The sequence below is a fragment of the Engraulis encrasicolus genome, chromosome 1, assembly GCF_034702125.1.
Source record: "Engraulis encrasicolus isolate BLACKSEA-1 chromosome 1, IST_EnEncr_1.0, whole genome shotgun sequence".
Lineage (NCBI taxonomy): Eukaryota > Metazoa > Chordata > Actinopteri > Clupeiformes > Engraulidae > Engraulis > Engraulis encrasicolus.
In genome coordinates, this window is record NC_085857.1 from 35169089 (window position 1) to 35186292 (window position 17204).

The 17204-nt window shown below is 44.5% G+C and overlaps 1 protein-coding gene across 1 annotated transcript in view; it reads left to right on the plus strand.

Annotated features, from left to right (window-relative positions):
• LOC134450721 (tensin-4-like) overlaps positions 1–17204 on the plus strand; it is a 29937-nt gene that overhangs the window by 232 nt on the left and 12501 nt on the right. Inside the window, exons 2-5 of the mRNA XM_063200671.1 lie at positions 3402–3639; positions 10784–11288; positions 13427–13836; positions 15942–16016. Of these exons, the coding sequence (XP_063056741.1) occupies positions 3429–3639; positions 10784–11288; positions 13427–13836; positions 15942–16016 (1201 nt within the window). The 5' untranslated portion in view covers positions 3402–3428. The remainder of the gene's footprint in view (positions 1–3401; positions 3640–10783; positions 11289–13426; positions 13837–15941; positions 16017–17204) is intronic.

Sequence of the window (17204 nt, forward strand, 5' to 3'; positions counted from 1 at the left end):
TATTTATTTTTGTCAGATTTTGAGAGATTTTGAGTAGGCCTATAATTGCGCCCAAAATAATTCATTCACTGTATTAAAATGTGAAAGGCAGACCAGGTGTGAATTGAGTAAAATGTTGGCTATGTGTGACTACCTTCCACAGCTGCAATGTGCTTTTATCATAAATGTTAGACTTCTCCGTAATGTTAAAAGTCACTGGCTGCCTAATGTTATGGGGATGCATGAGGCCTACATGCAGAATCGCATCAGTAACAGGTTACGACTATGTCCAGACATGCTTGAGTCACTCTATGGTCAGAATGTTGTCATATATAGGAAAAGGTCTTTTTTTTCATTTCTGGGTAGCCAGAGTAAAGAAACAGCTGATTTTGACAGATGATGATGACGATAATGATGATGAAAAGAGTTGTGCAAGGGTGGCGGTTGTAGTTTCTGATGACACATTTAAAAAGAATTTCCTATGAGATGTAGTGCTTTTTTGTAGTAGAAATGTAGCTTTATCTATAGCAAAACAGTCTTTGTTAGGGCCACATCGTGGTTTTGAAAGGTCAGCAGTGGTCGTCTCCTAACTCTGCAGTTCAAATAAGAGACAATACCAATTCTCCTTCCAACATGTGACAATACTGGTTACTGAACTTAGCATTGTTTTAAAACAGTCATTGGACATACATGTAGGCCTACTGTGGACAACTTAATGTTTGGCAGAGTGCAGAGAGTGGTTATCGATGGTATAGCTTAGTTTAGTTAAGTTTATTTGGTAGGGACAGATACATAGCATGTAGGTTGCACCCAATAAGCACACACTTCCATATGACTACCTGGTTACTTTTTAGGAACTCTCTTTGTGCTTGACCCTTGACCTTAATGTGGTGTGGTGTGAGGGTGAGGGGTCTCTGGCATCATACAGTAGTGGCCAGAGCAAGACTGAGATCAGAAAGCCGCCTGGGCATTTGTGGCATAGACCAGTTTACAGCCCCTCATGCAGCCTTCAGCTTTCCCATATTATGATTAGCTCAGCCCTCTAACCATGAATGGGGGCAAGCGCTATTCAGACATACCGCTATTCAGACATACCGCTCTTCAGACACAAGATATGCCGTAGGATTAAGGTTACGGTCAGGGTCAGGGTAACTGCATGCACTCTCCCTAAACTGAAAAACAAAACCTGGGCAACGTAGCACAAACCACAGAAATGGCAGATTTCGGTGGGAAACGTGCCAGTATTCAGACAATGGACATCAATGTCTGAATAGCGGCATGTCTGAATAGCGACATGTAACCATCTATGAATTAAAGATAAACCAGTGGACCGCCTCATCTAAATTGAGGTCTGATCTCTAAGTAAAACAAGACAAACACACAACAGCATCCTGAGGACTGTCGGCGTAGCGGGAAAATGCCCTGTATGTCAGATTACCAGTCCAGTAGTGGCTCTTAGGCCTTCAATTAGGCTCATCATCATTGTGTGTGGTCTGGAGGCCTAGCCTGAATCAGCATCAACAACTCCTGCACAGTACAATTTGCGGTGTTGAGAAGCCTGAATTTAGCACCCTTAGGATTGGTCCTACTGTGTGAAAGAATTTGAATGCTGAACACTGAAAATGTACAGTGTGTAGGTGACAGCAGTGGCTCAATGCTTAGGGAGATGGTCTTAAGGTTAGTGGATTGCCGTTTTGAATCCCACAATTACCTCTCCTTGAGCAAGGCAACTAACCCCACATTGCTCCCTGAGACTGTATACAATGCCCTGTAAAATAACCAAGTCAGGATAAAAGCCTCAGCTACAGTAAGTGTAATGCAATGTAATGTAATGTGTTGAGTGTTTTCAGTGAGCCAATGTGTGTGTCCATGCTGTTGACCCATGGCCTGGGGATTTGGTCCCCGTTTCGCAAAAGCATTGTTGCTAATCAGTTTGGAACTTCGTAGCAATGGGAAATCGCATCGCAACCAGTCAGCTAACCTAGCTAACCTAGCAACGAGAAACGCTGTCGAGAAACGCACCCCTGTTCTGAATCTCAACTGCTGAGTCTGTGTGTCCACTCAAAGAGCTGATTACTAGATAGTTTTGTGCTGTTCGATGAAAACACTGGAGCTGTCACCAAGGCAACCACCCTGGGTGGATGGATGACTCACACTGTGGGCCCTGCCCTGGGTGTCTGTTTCTCCTTACTCGACAGTGTGTGTGTGTGTGTGTGTGTGTGTGTGTGTGTGTGTGTGTGTGTGTGTGTGTGTGTGTGTGTGTGTGTGTGTGTGTGTGTGTGTGTGTGTGTGTGTGGGCGCGCGTGTATGTCTGTGGGGGCACCACACCCTCTGGCTCGTAGCGAGTCATGGCCCTCCAGCTATCGAAATCAGCTCTTGCATCATGGCACTTCGTCTGCATGGTATTGTCAGTCAGCGGTAACAGACATGCCAATACAGATAACTCAGATAAAACATTATCACAACAGAGACATTATAAATAACATACATGTTGCCTAATTTGCTCATAAAATGTACACCACAAAAAAAAATTAACACTCAATGTGGTTGTTCGTACTCCGAGAGTGTTGAATTAACACTGTGGAATTCACTGTATAATTGCCACTAGTGATACTGCTCTTTTCTCACCTATACAGTAGGGAGGTGTATCAGATACAGCTTTATCAGAAGCTCATGAAAGTATATAGCAATAAAAGCTGTCTGGCAAGGGTCCATAAATTACACTCATAGGCGTGCACAGATAGGGATGAGGGCAGGGCCAGGGCAAAATGATGGAGTCCACCAGGCAAATGTATGCCATATGGCGAGCCCAAACATGCGCCCAGACATGTCCTTCCATGGCTGAAATCATCAAGGCAACTAACCCCACATTGCCCCCGGGACCTACATCCTGTACCCGAATCTCCGTACATAAATAGCCTTGGAAGAAAGTGAATACTGAGCGTTATCAGTGGCGTGTACACCTTTTACACATTTTGGGGGGCATGCGGAACTTCCGACAGTCTTTCTATTATATCGGGGCGTCATTATCACACACTTTTGATGGCCAAGCATTTGTAGATGATAATGTCAAGATAGATCACAGTACATAGTGAAAAAACCTTCAACTTTCAAAAAAGCAACTTTCACAAAGTATCTGCGCACGCCTATTACCGTAATGTATGGACCCTTGCCAGACACACTAATTCATTTATCTCATGTATAAATCTGACCCAAAAGATCGAAACCCTTTCTTTCTTTTATGTTAGTTATGTACAGATTTTCCCACCACCTTGGACCTAAGCGATGCCTATGGCAAGAGACATGTCACAGATGACCATACCGAACCTGCTGCTGAAAAGAAAGGAAGCAAAGAAACATACAAAGGCCAAAACACAAAGAATTCAATCAAGTCCCATCATTTTTGTTTACTTTCCAAACAGATTTCCCCGCCACCTTGAACCAAAGTGATGCCTATGGCAACAGACATGTCGAAGATGACTATACCGAACCCGCCGCTCAGGGCGACCCAGAGCCCGAGTCTGGACCAGGCTGAGGAGGACCTGGACATCTCCCTGGACAACCTCAACCAGATGATCCTGGAGCTGGACCCCACCTTCGAGCCACTGCCCATCAGCACCACGCGCCACCGCAGCCCCACAGCACACAGCCAGCACACAGGTATGGATGAACATACCAAACTCGTCAATTTCTGATTACAGTCACATGTCAAATGAGTCAAAATGTGGCGTGCACCTCAATGGGATCCTCTTATGGCAGCATAACTTTACTGACACTTAGGGTTAGGGAAAGGTTTAGGTTTAGGCCACATAGTCAACAAGCGACGTGGCAGTTTCATAGCAGGCACACAGGTATGTGTGAGCTACACTGTAACATACCAAACTCGTCAATTTCTGACTACCTTTGACCAAAACTGCAATTTTTGACGTCTGAGGTATGCTCTCTTCGAGTCAAAATGTGACGTGCACCTCAAAGGTGGCAGCATAACTTTACTGACACTTGGGGTTAGGGAAAAGTTTAGATTTAGGCCACATAGCGATCATGCGATGTGGCAGGTATGTCCTCAACATTAAAAATTGCAGTCAATGGTAGTCAGAAATGTACGTGTTGGGATGAGACTGTGTCGGTATGAAGGGCGATGGGATTCAGAGTTGTGACACCCGAGGAACAGGTGGTCGGTTGGTGATATGATTCACGTATATTCAATCTTTTTAACCCCCCTGCCTTCGTTACCTTTCATGCAGATAGTATCAGTACCGTTCCATTCACTATTTGCTTACATCATTTCATCGTTGCTATGGCTCACAGAGATCCGAGATTAATGGATTCAGACTTGATCATTAGCATTTTGGTGACAAAAGGTTATAACAATGATTCTACATGGCAGGGATAAGAAAGTGTTGCTATTATGCTGTCAATGCACTTGTTACTGAGTATATAGTTTTAGGGTGTGTGGTAGTATTGCAGGGTGGTGGAGGTGGTGGAGTATGTGTGCAGCCCAAGTGATGCACTGGAGCACTATCAGGAAACCTGATGCAGTGAAGTTGTAGTTCATGATGCTCCTTGGCAGGGCCACTGACATTTTTTGCCAGGCCCAGGACAAAGTCATCTGAAATAACCCCAATCCAATAAATGCAATGTAACAACCCAATTTTTTGGTCCCCCCTCTCTCCTTGGGCTGGGACAACTGACCCCTTTGCTACCCCCCTGTCAGCTTCCCTGGTCTGTGGAACAGGTGACTCTCGGCACACATACAAACACATCTGGAAGCTACACCCCACTTTGTCCCTGAATGCATGCCCAATGGGCAATGCACAGAGCCAGTCACACATAGATAGGCACTAAGACTCTGGCACAGAGTCACAACCGCAATGGGGAACCAAATGAGAGAACCACTGGAAGCAATTATGACCATTGACAGATTACTGCAAGGGCCTACTGGGCCCAGGCCCAGGGGCCCAAGAGTCAAGCGGGCCCCTTTCTCATACTGTGTTTAAAAAAAATCACAGTTTTAGCATTTTCACATTTTCTCTGAATACAAACCCCTTAACCCTCAAAAATATAGATTCTCTAAAATCTGATCTAAAACCCGGAACCCTGAATTTTGTAAACCAGCAACATCCATGGAGAGGGGGGGCTGTCTTGTTTGTCTGGCCCAGGGGCCCATGGAGCCATGATTCGTCCCTGATACGGAACCCGCTGTGGACATTCATGGCTATTATGTCTTATAAAATATGTTTCCCCTAAGCTCTTGGGTCTTCTGCTGTAATTTGTTTGCCATTTGTTTTATTACTGCTTGGAGACAAAACATTATGCAACTTCGCCGAGCAAAGCACTGTGGCTGCCGCACCTCTAAAATGCAGAGCTGTTTTGACATGTGGGTGACAGTGTTGCCAGATGTGTCTGATCAAATCCCGCCCAAACGTTTCTCAAAAAAACGCCAAAATGTGCTAAATTCCGCCCAATTTCAACAAATTGCATTGATCTCCATGGGTACACAACTGCAGAAAAAAAACACCAAATGGCCATTTTTTTCCCGTTTTTACCCACAGACGGCCATCTCAAGTAGCCCAATTGGTCGGGTAACCGCCCAATCTGGCAACCCTGGTGGGTGAATGCAAGCTAGCACAGTCTATCTGTGTGCAACTGCTATATGTAGAAGTGGAACTGGATGAAGGAACGAACAGATAGACATCCTGCAGGTTCTTTCAAGCATCGAATTGCTCAAACGAAAGTTCACAGCAGATGATTATGTGTATATAAAACTGGGTCGGCCTAATGAAAATTATTAAGTCGTCAGACTGCTGGGCTGGGATAAGGGTGTGGTGCCAGCATGACTAGAGGCCTTTTTTTTCAAATAGTGCTGCATAAACTTGCAGACCTGCACACATTCTTATCCAGCATGATACAATAAAACAGTCTCTTTTTGTTGCGTCCTCCCCTTGTGAGTGTTACTCTTAACTGACGCCTGCACAGTCCCTTAAGCAATTTTAGGTTAGATGAGAACTTCAGCCATGGATGCAGGAGGTATAGGGACACACATGCTTCCTACTGAAAACAGGCAATAACGTGAATGCACCACGTAGTTTGTAGTTATTTCCCCATTTTTTTTTCGTGAAAACTTCACGAAATGTTAGAGATACGGTTGTCCTACTAGTAAGGGTGAGATTTGAACATGAAATCATTTAATCCAAATACCACCTCCTCACCATTAGGTAAATTGCTGCCTCGTCAGAGTTCAACAGGCTGTTCTGTAAAAATCTAGAGTACGGGACCTGTGCCAAACATTTGATCAAAATTGGGCCCTGTTTACAAGGGGGGGGGGGGGGGGGGGCAATCGCTATTCCGACATAGCGCTATTCCAACATAGCGCTATTCCGACACTTTTCATCCCCAGGGTTAGGGTTAAGGTTAGGGATGTCGGAATAGCGGCATGTAGGAATAGCGGTGGACGGTGGAAAACGTGTCGTTATTCCAACAATAGACATTAACGTCGGAATAGCAACATGTCGGAATAGCGCCACGTAACCGTTTACAAGTAGGCTACGTATGGGTATTTTTTTAAACATTGAGACTCTTCCCTTCATTTGTGCCTTTGATTTACACACAAATGGAGATTTCGCCTCTGAAGACAAATCTTTCTCGAAACTCTGGTTTCGTTTTTCCACGTAAACTGAGAAAAACAGATACTTGTATGGCTTTCTATTTCCCCCTACACTGCTGCCCACATGCAGGCTTAGCATTGTTATGGTGTCTCTCCACAGCATGTTTAAGCGCATTCAAGTATGGTGTGTGAACAAAGTTATTTTGGAAAACAGAGGGAGAAAATATGTATCAAAATACCCTGCTATGTGTAACCGACGTACGCAGTCTTCATGCATCTGTTGCCAGTGGCTTGAGGGCATGGAAAGGTACGCAACGTGGCTTTTTTTTTACATTGCGGTCCTAAAGAACAGTCATTGATCTGCTTTAGCAACGCCTTGGCTCAGGCAGCCAGACAAAGACGAGGCACTCCCTGTGCCTGAGGGCTATACTTTTCTTTCAATATCTCTCTCTGTTTCTGTCGCTCTCCGTTTCTCTCTCTCTCTCTCTCTCTCTCTCTCTCTCTCTCTCTCTCTCTCTCTCTCTCTCTCTCTCTCTCTCTCTCTCTCTGTCTTTAACCTATCCACTGGGGAAAAAATGGTTACTTCATTTTAAGACTGTACTATATGATGACTTTCAGGTAGGCCTATAGACTTCCTATGGTTGATAAAGGTTGCCCTTTTCATGACTTTATTCAAGACTGTATTCATTTCAAGAATGTGTATAAGGTATAGACTTTCAATGATTGGGAAAGGTTGCCCTTTCCATGACAATTGAAAACACATATTCTGTTCATGCTGAGGGCCTCAGTTTTGACCACACATCTATCACAAAACCTCGGCAAACTCTTTTGTCAATTCGGGAGGTTGGCCGTCTCCAAACTTTTGCCTCCCTTGTTCAAACACTGACACACGCAACTGCAAACACACAGTGCATGAATAGATGGTGGATGAAGTTATAAACGTGAGTGAACCTGCAACGGAAACCTTCAGCAACTGCAGGTTTTGATTTGTGAGCTTTTTTCCCTCTTTGAGTGAGCCTACACTACAAGCCCCACACATTTAAACTCTTGATGCCTGACGATGTGGCCTACCCGTCAAGTTGAGCTACAAAGCTGCTGCTGGATCAGTGGGTTATGGTTAGTTAGGGGCGTAAATAATAATTTATATGTATCGATGTATCGATGCATTGATCCTATGGCCGATGATCGAATCGAAGCGAATCGTATCGTATTGTATCATATTTTTTTATTTATTTGTAGTTTATTTGGCAGGGACAATGCAGTGCACATTGTTACAAACATGACATGGCAAAGCCATGACACAACTTGCAGATGTGAATACATGGAAGGTTTATAGCTAGATAGCTAATTTGCAACCTCAGTCCCTGATCAGGCTACCTACTCTAATAATACATATAAATCATCTAAAAGTACAATTGTACAATACAGTATACAAGACAATAATAAGCCAACTTGAAACATGCTGCCTATAATATAAAAGCCTTGTGCATTAAGAAAAAAACAAGATGATGATGGTGACCTATATATGCTGTGTGTGCATGTGTGTGTGTTAACTATTGTGTGTTATGATTACATTTTTGGTTTTCCTTCAGCCAGTGTTTCAGTTGTCTGTTAAATGTTTTAAACTCTGTTTGGATTTTTATTACAGTTGGTAAACTGTTCCACATTTGAGTTCCAATAACTGAGAAACTAGACTGACCAAAAGAAGTTTTGCGCACCTCTGCAATGCAGTTACCATTCACTGCTCCTCTGGTGGCCGCTCTTCTTGAGCTTATTTTTGTTACAAATGGACACAGTACAACAGGAGCAATATTGTTTGCACATTTAAAAATGAGTTTAAGAAAAGAGAACTTCATAAAATTCTCAAAGCTTAAGAGGTTATATTTCTTTACTATGAGGCAGTGGTGCCACGTTATTGGTTTCTGGTCCAGTATCTTTAATGCCTGTTTATATAATGATAAAATAGGTTTGATTGATGTCTGGGAGGCTTGGCTCCATACAGTAATACAGTAAGATAGGTGGGACAGTATCATGGCATGAAAGAACAGTAAGGCTGCCTTGACAGGTATGTGATGCCTTATCATTTTAAAACAGTTCAAGTTTGTTCGAAGTGTTGTGGTAAGTTTCTTAATGTGTTTATTAAACTTAAGCTGAGAGTCTAAGATTATTCCTAAAAATTTAAATTCTTCAACTTCGTCTATTGTGTCCTGGTCAATTTTGATAGAGCAGGAGGCTTTACCTCTTATGGAAAAACACATAGACACTGTCTTTTTGATGTTCAGAGTGAGATGGTTGTCCTTAAGCCAACGGGATACATCTTCCATCTCCTTAGTCAAAATGTCTGCTGCTGCGCTTGGTGTTTTGGCTGATGCATAAATTACAGTATCGTCAGCATACATTTGGCAGTTGGATGCCCGGCAGCATGTGGGCAGATCATTTATGTACAGACTGAAGAGCAGAGGCCCCAAAATTGAGCCCTGCGGGATGCCCAGATTTGCGGCTAATGGTTGTGACAGATCTGCGTTTATCCTAACCCTCTGCTCCCTTTGCTCCAAATATGATGCAAACCAGCTTATGGCAGGATTTGAGATATTAAAAGTGCAGAGTTTGTTTATTGTTATATCGTGGGGCATTCTTAAGTTTCGAAATTAATCGAATCGCTGGGAATTGATATCAAATCGTATCATCATGGAGGCTGTGATTTACACCCCTAGTATAGGCCTGTTGGCTTCCCTGGTACAATGTTAACGGGCTATTGGCACATTTCGACAAAGCATGCAGTAAGGCAGCCCATTTCGACAACCTAGGTCACTGGAAAGTTTGAACAGGGCCAAATCCAGACATGACTGAGTGGCTGGCTGATCTGGCAGACCAGGCTTACTGGAATGGCTGTCATGTCAGCAGTGCTGTGCATTGCCAGTAACTCTGGGGATCGAGTGCCTTTGTTTGTTTTGAAGTGTTTGGATAGGAGGCCTCGTCAGGTCAAGTAAACACCGTTGCATTGTGGGTGAGTGGGTGAGTAGGTGGGCTTAGACAAGCGTGTACGAGCGTGTGTGTGTGTGTACGAGCGTGTGTGTGTACAAGCGTGTGTGTGTACAAATGCGTGCGTGTTTGTTTTGAAGTGTTTCGATAGAAGGCCTCGTCAGGTCCAGTAAGCACCATTGCATTTGGGTGGGTTTGGACAAGTGCGTGCGTGCACAACAAAGAATGTCACATGCAGCTGTCGGAACTATACATGTGAGAAAGAGAGGGATCACTTGTGTGTGTGTGTGTGTGTGTGTGTGTGTGTGTGTTGGGGGGGGGGGGGGGGGGGGGGGGATGGGAAGCATTGCTGATATGTAGGGTGGGGGACAAAGGGGTCTGTTTTCCCAGGCCCAGGGAGACAGGGGACCTAGAATTGCGAGCCCATAACATTGCATGCATTGACTGGGGAGGCCTTTCAGATGCCTTTGTCCCGGTCTTGGCAAAAGCTGTCAGCGGCCCTGCTATTAGGTTTAGCAACAGCAGCCTACCGTTTATAACTTATAAGGACAAAACTGTCAGCTGTCTGACTAACCAGGGAGATTTAAAGACTTCTAAGCTCTGACTGCCGAACCTGGCGGGAATGGTTATGAATGGACAGTGATGTGGACCAGACAGTAGAGGAGTAGGTGTCGGAAGAGCCAGTGACAGAACTATGCATCATCATCATCACCTTAATCCTATCGTTGTAAAACATTTCAGCCAGTTAAGCATAAAAAGGTAAGTTGCCCTGCTGCCTTAAGCTTATACAGTAAGTCAACTCAACTTCAGAAAGCCTCGAGTTGAATTAACTTACAAACTTAAGGCAGCAGACCAACTTAACTTTTTACGTTTAATTGGCTTTAAATTCTTTACAGAGTACACCAATCTAGCTATGGGATATGATCAATTTTAATTGGCACACACCCATTCCAAGAGTGATTTGAAATTGCAGAGGTCAGAGATAGCCAGCTCGGCCAGACTGACTTGCTTGTGAAATTTTGTGCTGCTTCACAGGAAGTCTGGGGGGACGTAGGCTAGTGAATATGTGTACACAAGCTGATTGTAAATTCGAATGATATGTCAGATGTAGATATGTTTTAGAATAGATTAGAGTAATATTGGCTGTGATATATATACAGCATGTTGTAACTAAAGCACTGACTCTAACCTTTGACCTTTTCTTCATCCCTGTCATAGTCTCCTCTCGGGAAGACTCGCCTGTGCTCGATGACGATGATGAGGAGGAGGAGGAGGACGAGGTAGACTCCTGCGTGCTGGTGTCCAGAGGATGCTCCCCCGGCTACCCCCACGCCATCGCCCGCATCACCCCCACCACCCCCACCACCTCCACCTGCAGACCCACCGCCACCTCCACCACCAGGGCCGTGGCCATCCCCCAGCACCCCGGCTCTGTCAGCCCCCACGGCTCGCTCGTCTTCTCTGCAGACCAGAGCTCTTCTTGCTCCTCGTCTAGGCCTCCGCTGCCCTGTGGAGGGGTTGCAGTTGGAGGAGGAGGAGGTGTTGGAGGAGGAGGAGGCGTGCGTCTGCGCAGGGGGCCCAGGCCGTCGTCCCAGCAGACCCAGCAGGAGGTGTCGGGGTCCCCCGGCACGCTGTCCCTCGTCAGCCGCAGCTCCCTGCGGGGCAGTGCCACATCGCTGCTCTCCACCTCACCGGGCTCCGACACCAGCTACATCCTGGGCAGGTAAGAGGACTGGCCTCCGAAAGGGGGTTTTAAAGTAATTAACCAGTGCTCTTCCCCATCCTCCTCCATGACTGAGGTACCCTGAGCATGGTACCGTCCCACCACACTGCTCCCTTTGGGGTGCCTTTGGGGGCTGCCCTCTTGCACGGGCGAGGCATAAATGCAATTTCGTTGTGTGCCGTGAAGACTTGTGTGCTGCGGAGTGCTGTGTCACAATGACAATTGGAGTTGGAGTTTGCCAGGTGGGCTTAATTAATTAAATGAAAGGTGCGCTGAGTAGTACACCGGTGACATCCTGGGCAGGTAAGAGGACTGGCCTCTGTGGGGGGGGCAACAATATTTTTAGCATTTTCTTACCAGAATCCCTGCTGCCACTTCACATACTTTTTCACGAATTCTGCTCGATAAAATGTTGATAGTGTATATGATGACCCTCTCTTCGTCAAGTTGAGAGTGCTGATTTTGAGTGATTAGATGTACTGACATGAACTGTCCCAAGTTTACAGGCACCGTCACTGCCTGTAGGCCTATACTTGACACTAGGGCTGCACGATTATGGAAAAAATCATAATCACGATTATTTTGGTCAAAATCGTTATCACGATTAATAATAACTATTATTGATTTTTTGAAAGTGATAACAAGATGAAATATAACCAAGAATGAATTACATATGGGATGAGCAAAATAAAATGAGTTGTAATAATTATGTAAAGGCAATAGCATGAAACTTGGACAGATTTCTGGCCAGAAACACCAGTCTGTCAGTATGTTCTGGCTTCAAGGATGCTCTCGAAGGTAGGTCACTAGGCACGATTAAATCAAGATTGAAATCACGACTTCGATTTCACAATTTAATCACGATTTTCGATTATTTTATTAATTGTGCAGCCCCACTTGTCACAGCACTAATTGAAGTTGTCAAAGCTGCATTTCCACAGAAGTTGAAATTCACAATTAGGCGCTATTGGAAGTTGAGCGATGGAAGACATACAGTACAGTACAGAAGGTGTGTCTTCATGGGCACCACATGTAATTAGGCCTGTGTTTGTCGATTATAGTTTGACACAATATTAAAAAGCAAGTTGTATCATGTCTGGGTCACACCTTCCATAAAGTGCAGCTGGCAGGCATGAGATTCCTTGTGAGTGAACTCTGTACCAGTGTCATGCATGACGGATTACTGTTGTCAGTGTCAACATGCATAAAAAGTGGAAAGAAGGTGCCAAGACATACCAACAAAATACATTAATTGTTGTGTGAAGGTTTTTAATATCTCACAGGAAAATATATCTTTTCTTTTTGAATGAGCATATGCATGATATGAATGTTTTTTTATGCGGGAAAAGGATATATGAAGGATTTAATAGTCTGTTATTGTCATCACTGCTACGTGGCACATAGGCAATCAGTGGATTGCTGTTACACTTCACCGCTTGGCTTGAGGTGCAAGCGTGGTGTTGTTTTAAAGGGAGTTAGAAGTGACACTGGAAAAGATGGATGGCGTGTTGGTTTGACTTGCGTCATGCCGTCCGTCAGTGTTCTGCATTGTCAACCCTCCGTATGAATACCGGGCTGGCTAGTGACATTGGCATCATTGGCAATGACTTCATTGTGTTTCTCTGGGGTTGGCGCACACTGATACCATTAGTCATACAGTAGTAGGTTGAAAAACGAATGGACTTTCAACTCGGACAAAGGTACAATACAGGGGTGCATTTCTCTTGTTGCCAGCTATGTTTAATACTTTGTTGTTCGCAATGCAATTTCCCATTGACATCTACCCAAGTTGCTAAATGGCCAACAACTACGCTTTTGAGAAATGCATCCCCCTGGTCTGTCATGTGAGAATGTATAAGTACAGTTCCCAGCTGACTCAAACTATTGTTTGAAGTCACTTGGCATTTCTTTCAAATGCGTTGTTGTTCTCACACACCAATCATACACTCTGTTTCATACTTGTCTTTTTCCACTTTTCCTGCCTGTTTCTCTCTCTCTCTCTCTCTCTCTCTCTCTCTCTCTCTCTCTCTCTCTCTCCATCTCTCTCTCTCTCTCTCTCTCTCTCTCTCTCTCTCCATCTCTCTCTCTCTCTGCCCCCCCTCCCCTCCTTCCCATCTCCCCACCTCTCCCTCCTCCAGCTGCCAGTCTCTCCTGAGCGATGACAATGACAGCAGCCCCGAGGGCCTGACGCCCAGCCTGTCTGGCTCCCTGGGTGACGTGTCCCGCCACCCCCACCCCCACCTCCACCCCCAGCACAGGCAGGCCTACGGCGGCAGCAGCAGGCAGATCCAGGGGGTACCCTTGTCCCCTTATCTCAACTCCAGCCCCTCGGGCTCCCTGAACGACATCCCCGTCGTCCTCATCAATGGGGCCCCACAGGCCAGCGTGGTGGTGTCCTCGCTTTCTCCGTCTCCGTCTCCATCCCCATCCGCATCGCAGTGTTCTTCTCCACAGGAGCTGATCAGGGCCAGGGGTCGGCACCACAGCCAGAGCATGAGGTCCCGGTCGCCCTCGCCTACCTCTTTCGACAGGAGGAGGCCATCTTTAGGTAGGATAGTTATTATTTTGATAACACTATATGTTATGGTTTCATTTTTAATGTACTTACATGCAGTAACGCGCAGTATTACCCAACCTATTGACAGGAGACCATTTCACGGTAGGATGCAGCCTAGCGAGCTAAACCCAATATCAATTTGCGGCCGCTAGGGGAGTCTAGATTTCTAGGATAGGTAGGGTTAATATTTTGGTTTAAAATGCATTACCTGTAGGTCGTATTTTCATTTTACTCTATTTACGTGCATTAACGTGCAATATTACCCTACCTATTGACAGGAGGCTGTTTCTCTGTTGGATTTTTCGTTATTGATCAATTATGTTTTTTGAAATATGATTTATTTATTAAGTAGTTAAAGGCTTTGCTGGCCTTCATTTTTATAGGACAGTGTGGAAGTTAAGGGTGAAGTGGAGATTGGGTTAGGGCTTTGGAATGAACGTTGGACTTGAACCTGCATCCCCGTAGGCATACATGTATCACCACATATCACCACATCACATACACACACACACACACACACACACACACACACACACACACACACACACACACACACACACACACACACACACACACACACACACACACACACACACACACACACATACAAACACACACACACACACACACACACACACACACACGCACACACACAGGCACATATCACCACAGCACACATTTTACCCATAATCACCCATAATTATTTTGGTAACACTTAATGTTACGGTTTCGATTTAAGTGTGTTTACATGTATCAACATGTGAATGATATTATGTACTTCGGCTGTACATGAATATCCCTAACTCTAACCTCAAGGCACAGTGCAAGTACATCATGTTCCATAACGTCACATACTCAGTTAAACTTTGTTGATGCAACAGGAACCTTATAAATAAACTATAATACAATGAAATCAATTGCGATCTTTTTTTTCATTATTGATTTGGAGCAGGATTCATGGTTATAAGATATAGTTTACATCTAAAGCATAGTTTATATCAAATTCATTAGAGTTTACTTTTCATGCTGCGCTAAGACCACCAAGTTGGACCTGAACCACTGTTTGTGGTCTAACAGTTTACGGCTAGGCTATATTTCTCGAAATGTTGCCCATTTATTATAGTACTTGTGGTGACCTCTTCGTAGATCCATTATGTCAACACAGCTTCACACTTAATGTAGTTGAAAAACTTTTGTTGGAGTACCAGTAGGCCTACACTGTACACTGAGCTCTATGTTTGCAGGAAAGTTTCTGGACCAATTGGTCCCGCATGCTACAAAAAGCTGTTGACATGTAAAACACTGTTTTTATGTGGTGTCGTTTTGACTCCAGATCATGATCGTGGCTACAGCTTAATATTGTTTGCATAGGATTGTTGAAATGCCAAACACGGAGTGTTTGCGGCGAACACTTTGGATCCAAGTAATGATCCGCAGTCAGTGTCTTGTCATCTGTAGTTTACATTAACTTGTTGAAATGTATTGCATTCGTGTGAGACATTGTGGGGAAGCTGTTCCATCACTTTATATTAAAATCCAACAGCCATAAATCTAGCCAGACATTTTGCATTTACACTGCGCTGACAGTTGATAAGTGGAACGCGGTGTGAAGTTTTATTTTTTAATGGAATATTATTTACATGTTGGCCACTATAGCAATTAACTGAATGCTGGAATAAAGCTCAAACCCAATGTTTTTTCCTGCGTCCTTGATGAGTGGAATGTGGTGTGAAATTGTATTGTGTCTTTTTGTGGAATATTGAATTTGTGCACATGTGTGGACCACTCTGATTAACCAATGTTTTCTCCTTTGTCCATGAGAAGTGGAATGCGGTGTGAAGTTCGGATGTGTCTTTTTATGAGACAGGCCTATTTAATTTGTATATGTTTGGACCAGGAGAAGTTATGGTTAAGGTCCAAAACCAATGTTTTCTCCGGTGTTGATAATAAGTACAATGCAATGTGAAATTGTAATTTGACTTTATGTGTAATATTCAAATAGTTTTGTGTTTTTTTTGTTGTCCAGTATGATTAACTGAATGTGTATGTAGGGGGGGAAAAAATCTAAATCAATAATTTTCTGTGTCCTCCTTCAGGAAGCCAACCCAACATGAAATTCGTCATGGACACCTCCCAGTACTGGTTTCGGCCTCAGATCACCCGAGAGGAAGGTGAGCTCTACAGATTCTCGCCAAACCTCAAATAGCCCCCAGAGGGAGTACTACATTTTTCAGCAAAATAACCCCTCAGCTGTGTGGGTGTGTGTGTGTGCAGCACACGGTCAGAGATTCTAGCAGTATTATGTGCCACTGACACGTCCGAACATAATTCTTTTAGAACGTAGAATCCTCAATAACACAAGCAAAGAGAGTGAGGCCTCAATTCAACTTTTATGCTGTTTCTTGTACGATAGGCTACATAGCTTCTGTGAAACAAACAGGTCAATTCCGTACATTCAACTTGCTTAACTCAGAGAGCAACCACACAAAATATGCTGTTCATTGTGGTCGGTTGTATTATAATATGCTGTTGTCAGATGTGGCCGGTTGTATTAGTTGTAGGGCAGTCATGGGTGAGCGGTTAGGGCGTCAGACTTGCATCCCAGAGGTTGCCGGTTCGACTCCCGACCCGCCAGGTTGGTGGGGGGAGTAATCAACCAGTGCTCTCCCCCATCCTCCTCCATGACTGAGGTACCCTGAGCATGGTACCGTCCCACCGCACTGCTCCCCATGGGGTGCCACTGAGGGCTGCCCCCTTGCACGGGTGAGGCATAAAATGCAATTTCGTTGTGTGCAGTGTTCACTTGTGTGATGTGGAGTGCTGTGTCACAATGACAATGGAAGTTGGAGTTTCCCAATGGGCTTTCACTTTTTTTCGCTTTCACTTTTTGTATTGTCATTAGGCCTACTGTAATGTATAGGAAGGATGTCTGTATGGCCCATACTAGTACCTTACTAATGGGCCGTGGTGATCTAAAGCCTCAGTATAATGCCCACAACATAACATACTGCCCATAACAAGGTAACTAATCAGTAACCCCAAGTGAACTAACTAGCTACTTAACACCACTTGCAGCTAACAATCTGTTACTGTTATGTACTACTGCTTGGTGTCTGTTTCCTTGTGCTAATCACAGCTGAAGCTCCTCTGAAAGACCAGGATGGCTGTTAGCTAATTAGTAATGCCTAGTCGCAAGCTAATTACTAATGACTATCCCTGTGCTGTGTCTCATATCGAACACTTGTGTCAGTGCACTGATGGTTAGTGCATAGTATTCACAGCGTCCTACGCATTGAAAGGTAGTACCTCAGTGTTCAAGTGCGCCATCTGAGAGACAGGGTATGTCTCCTGCTGGACTA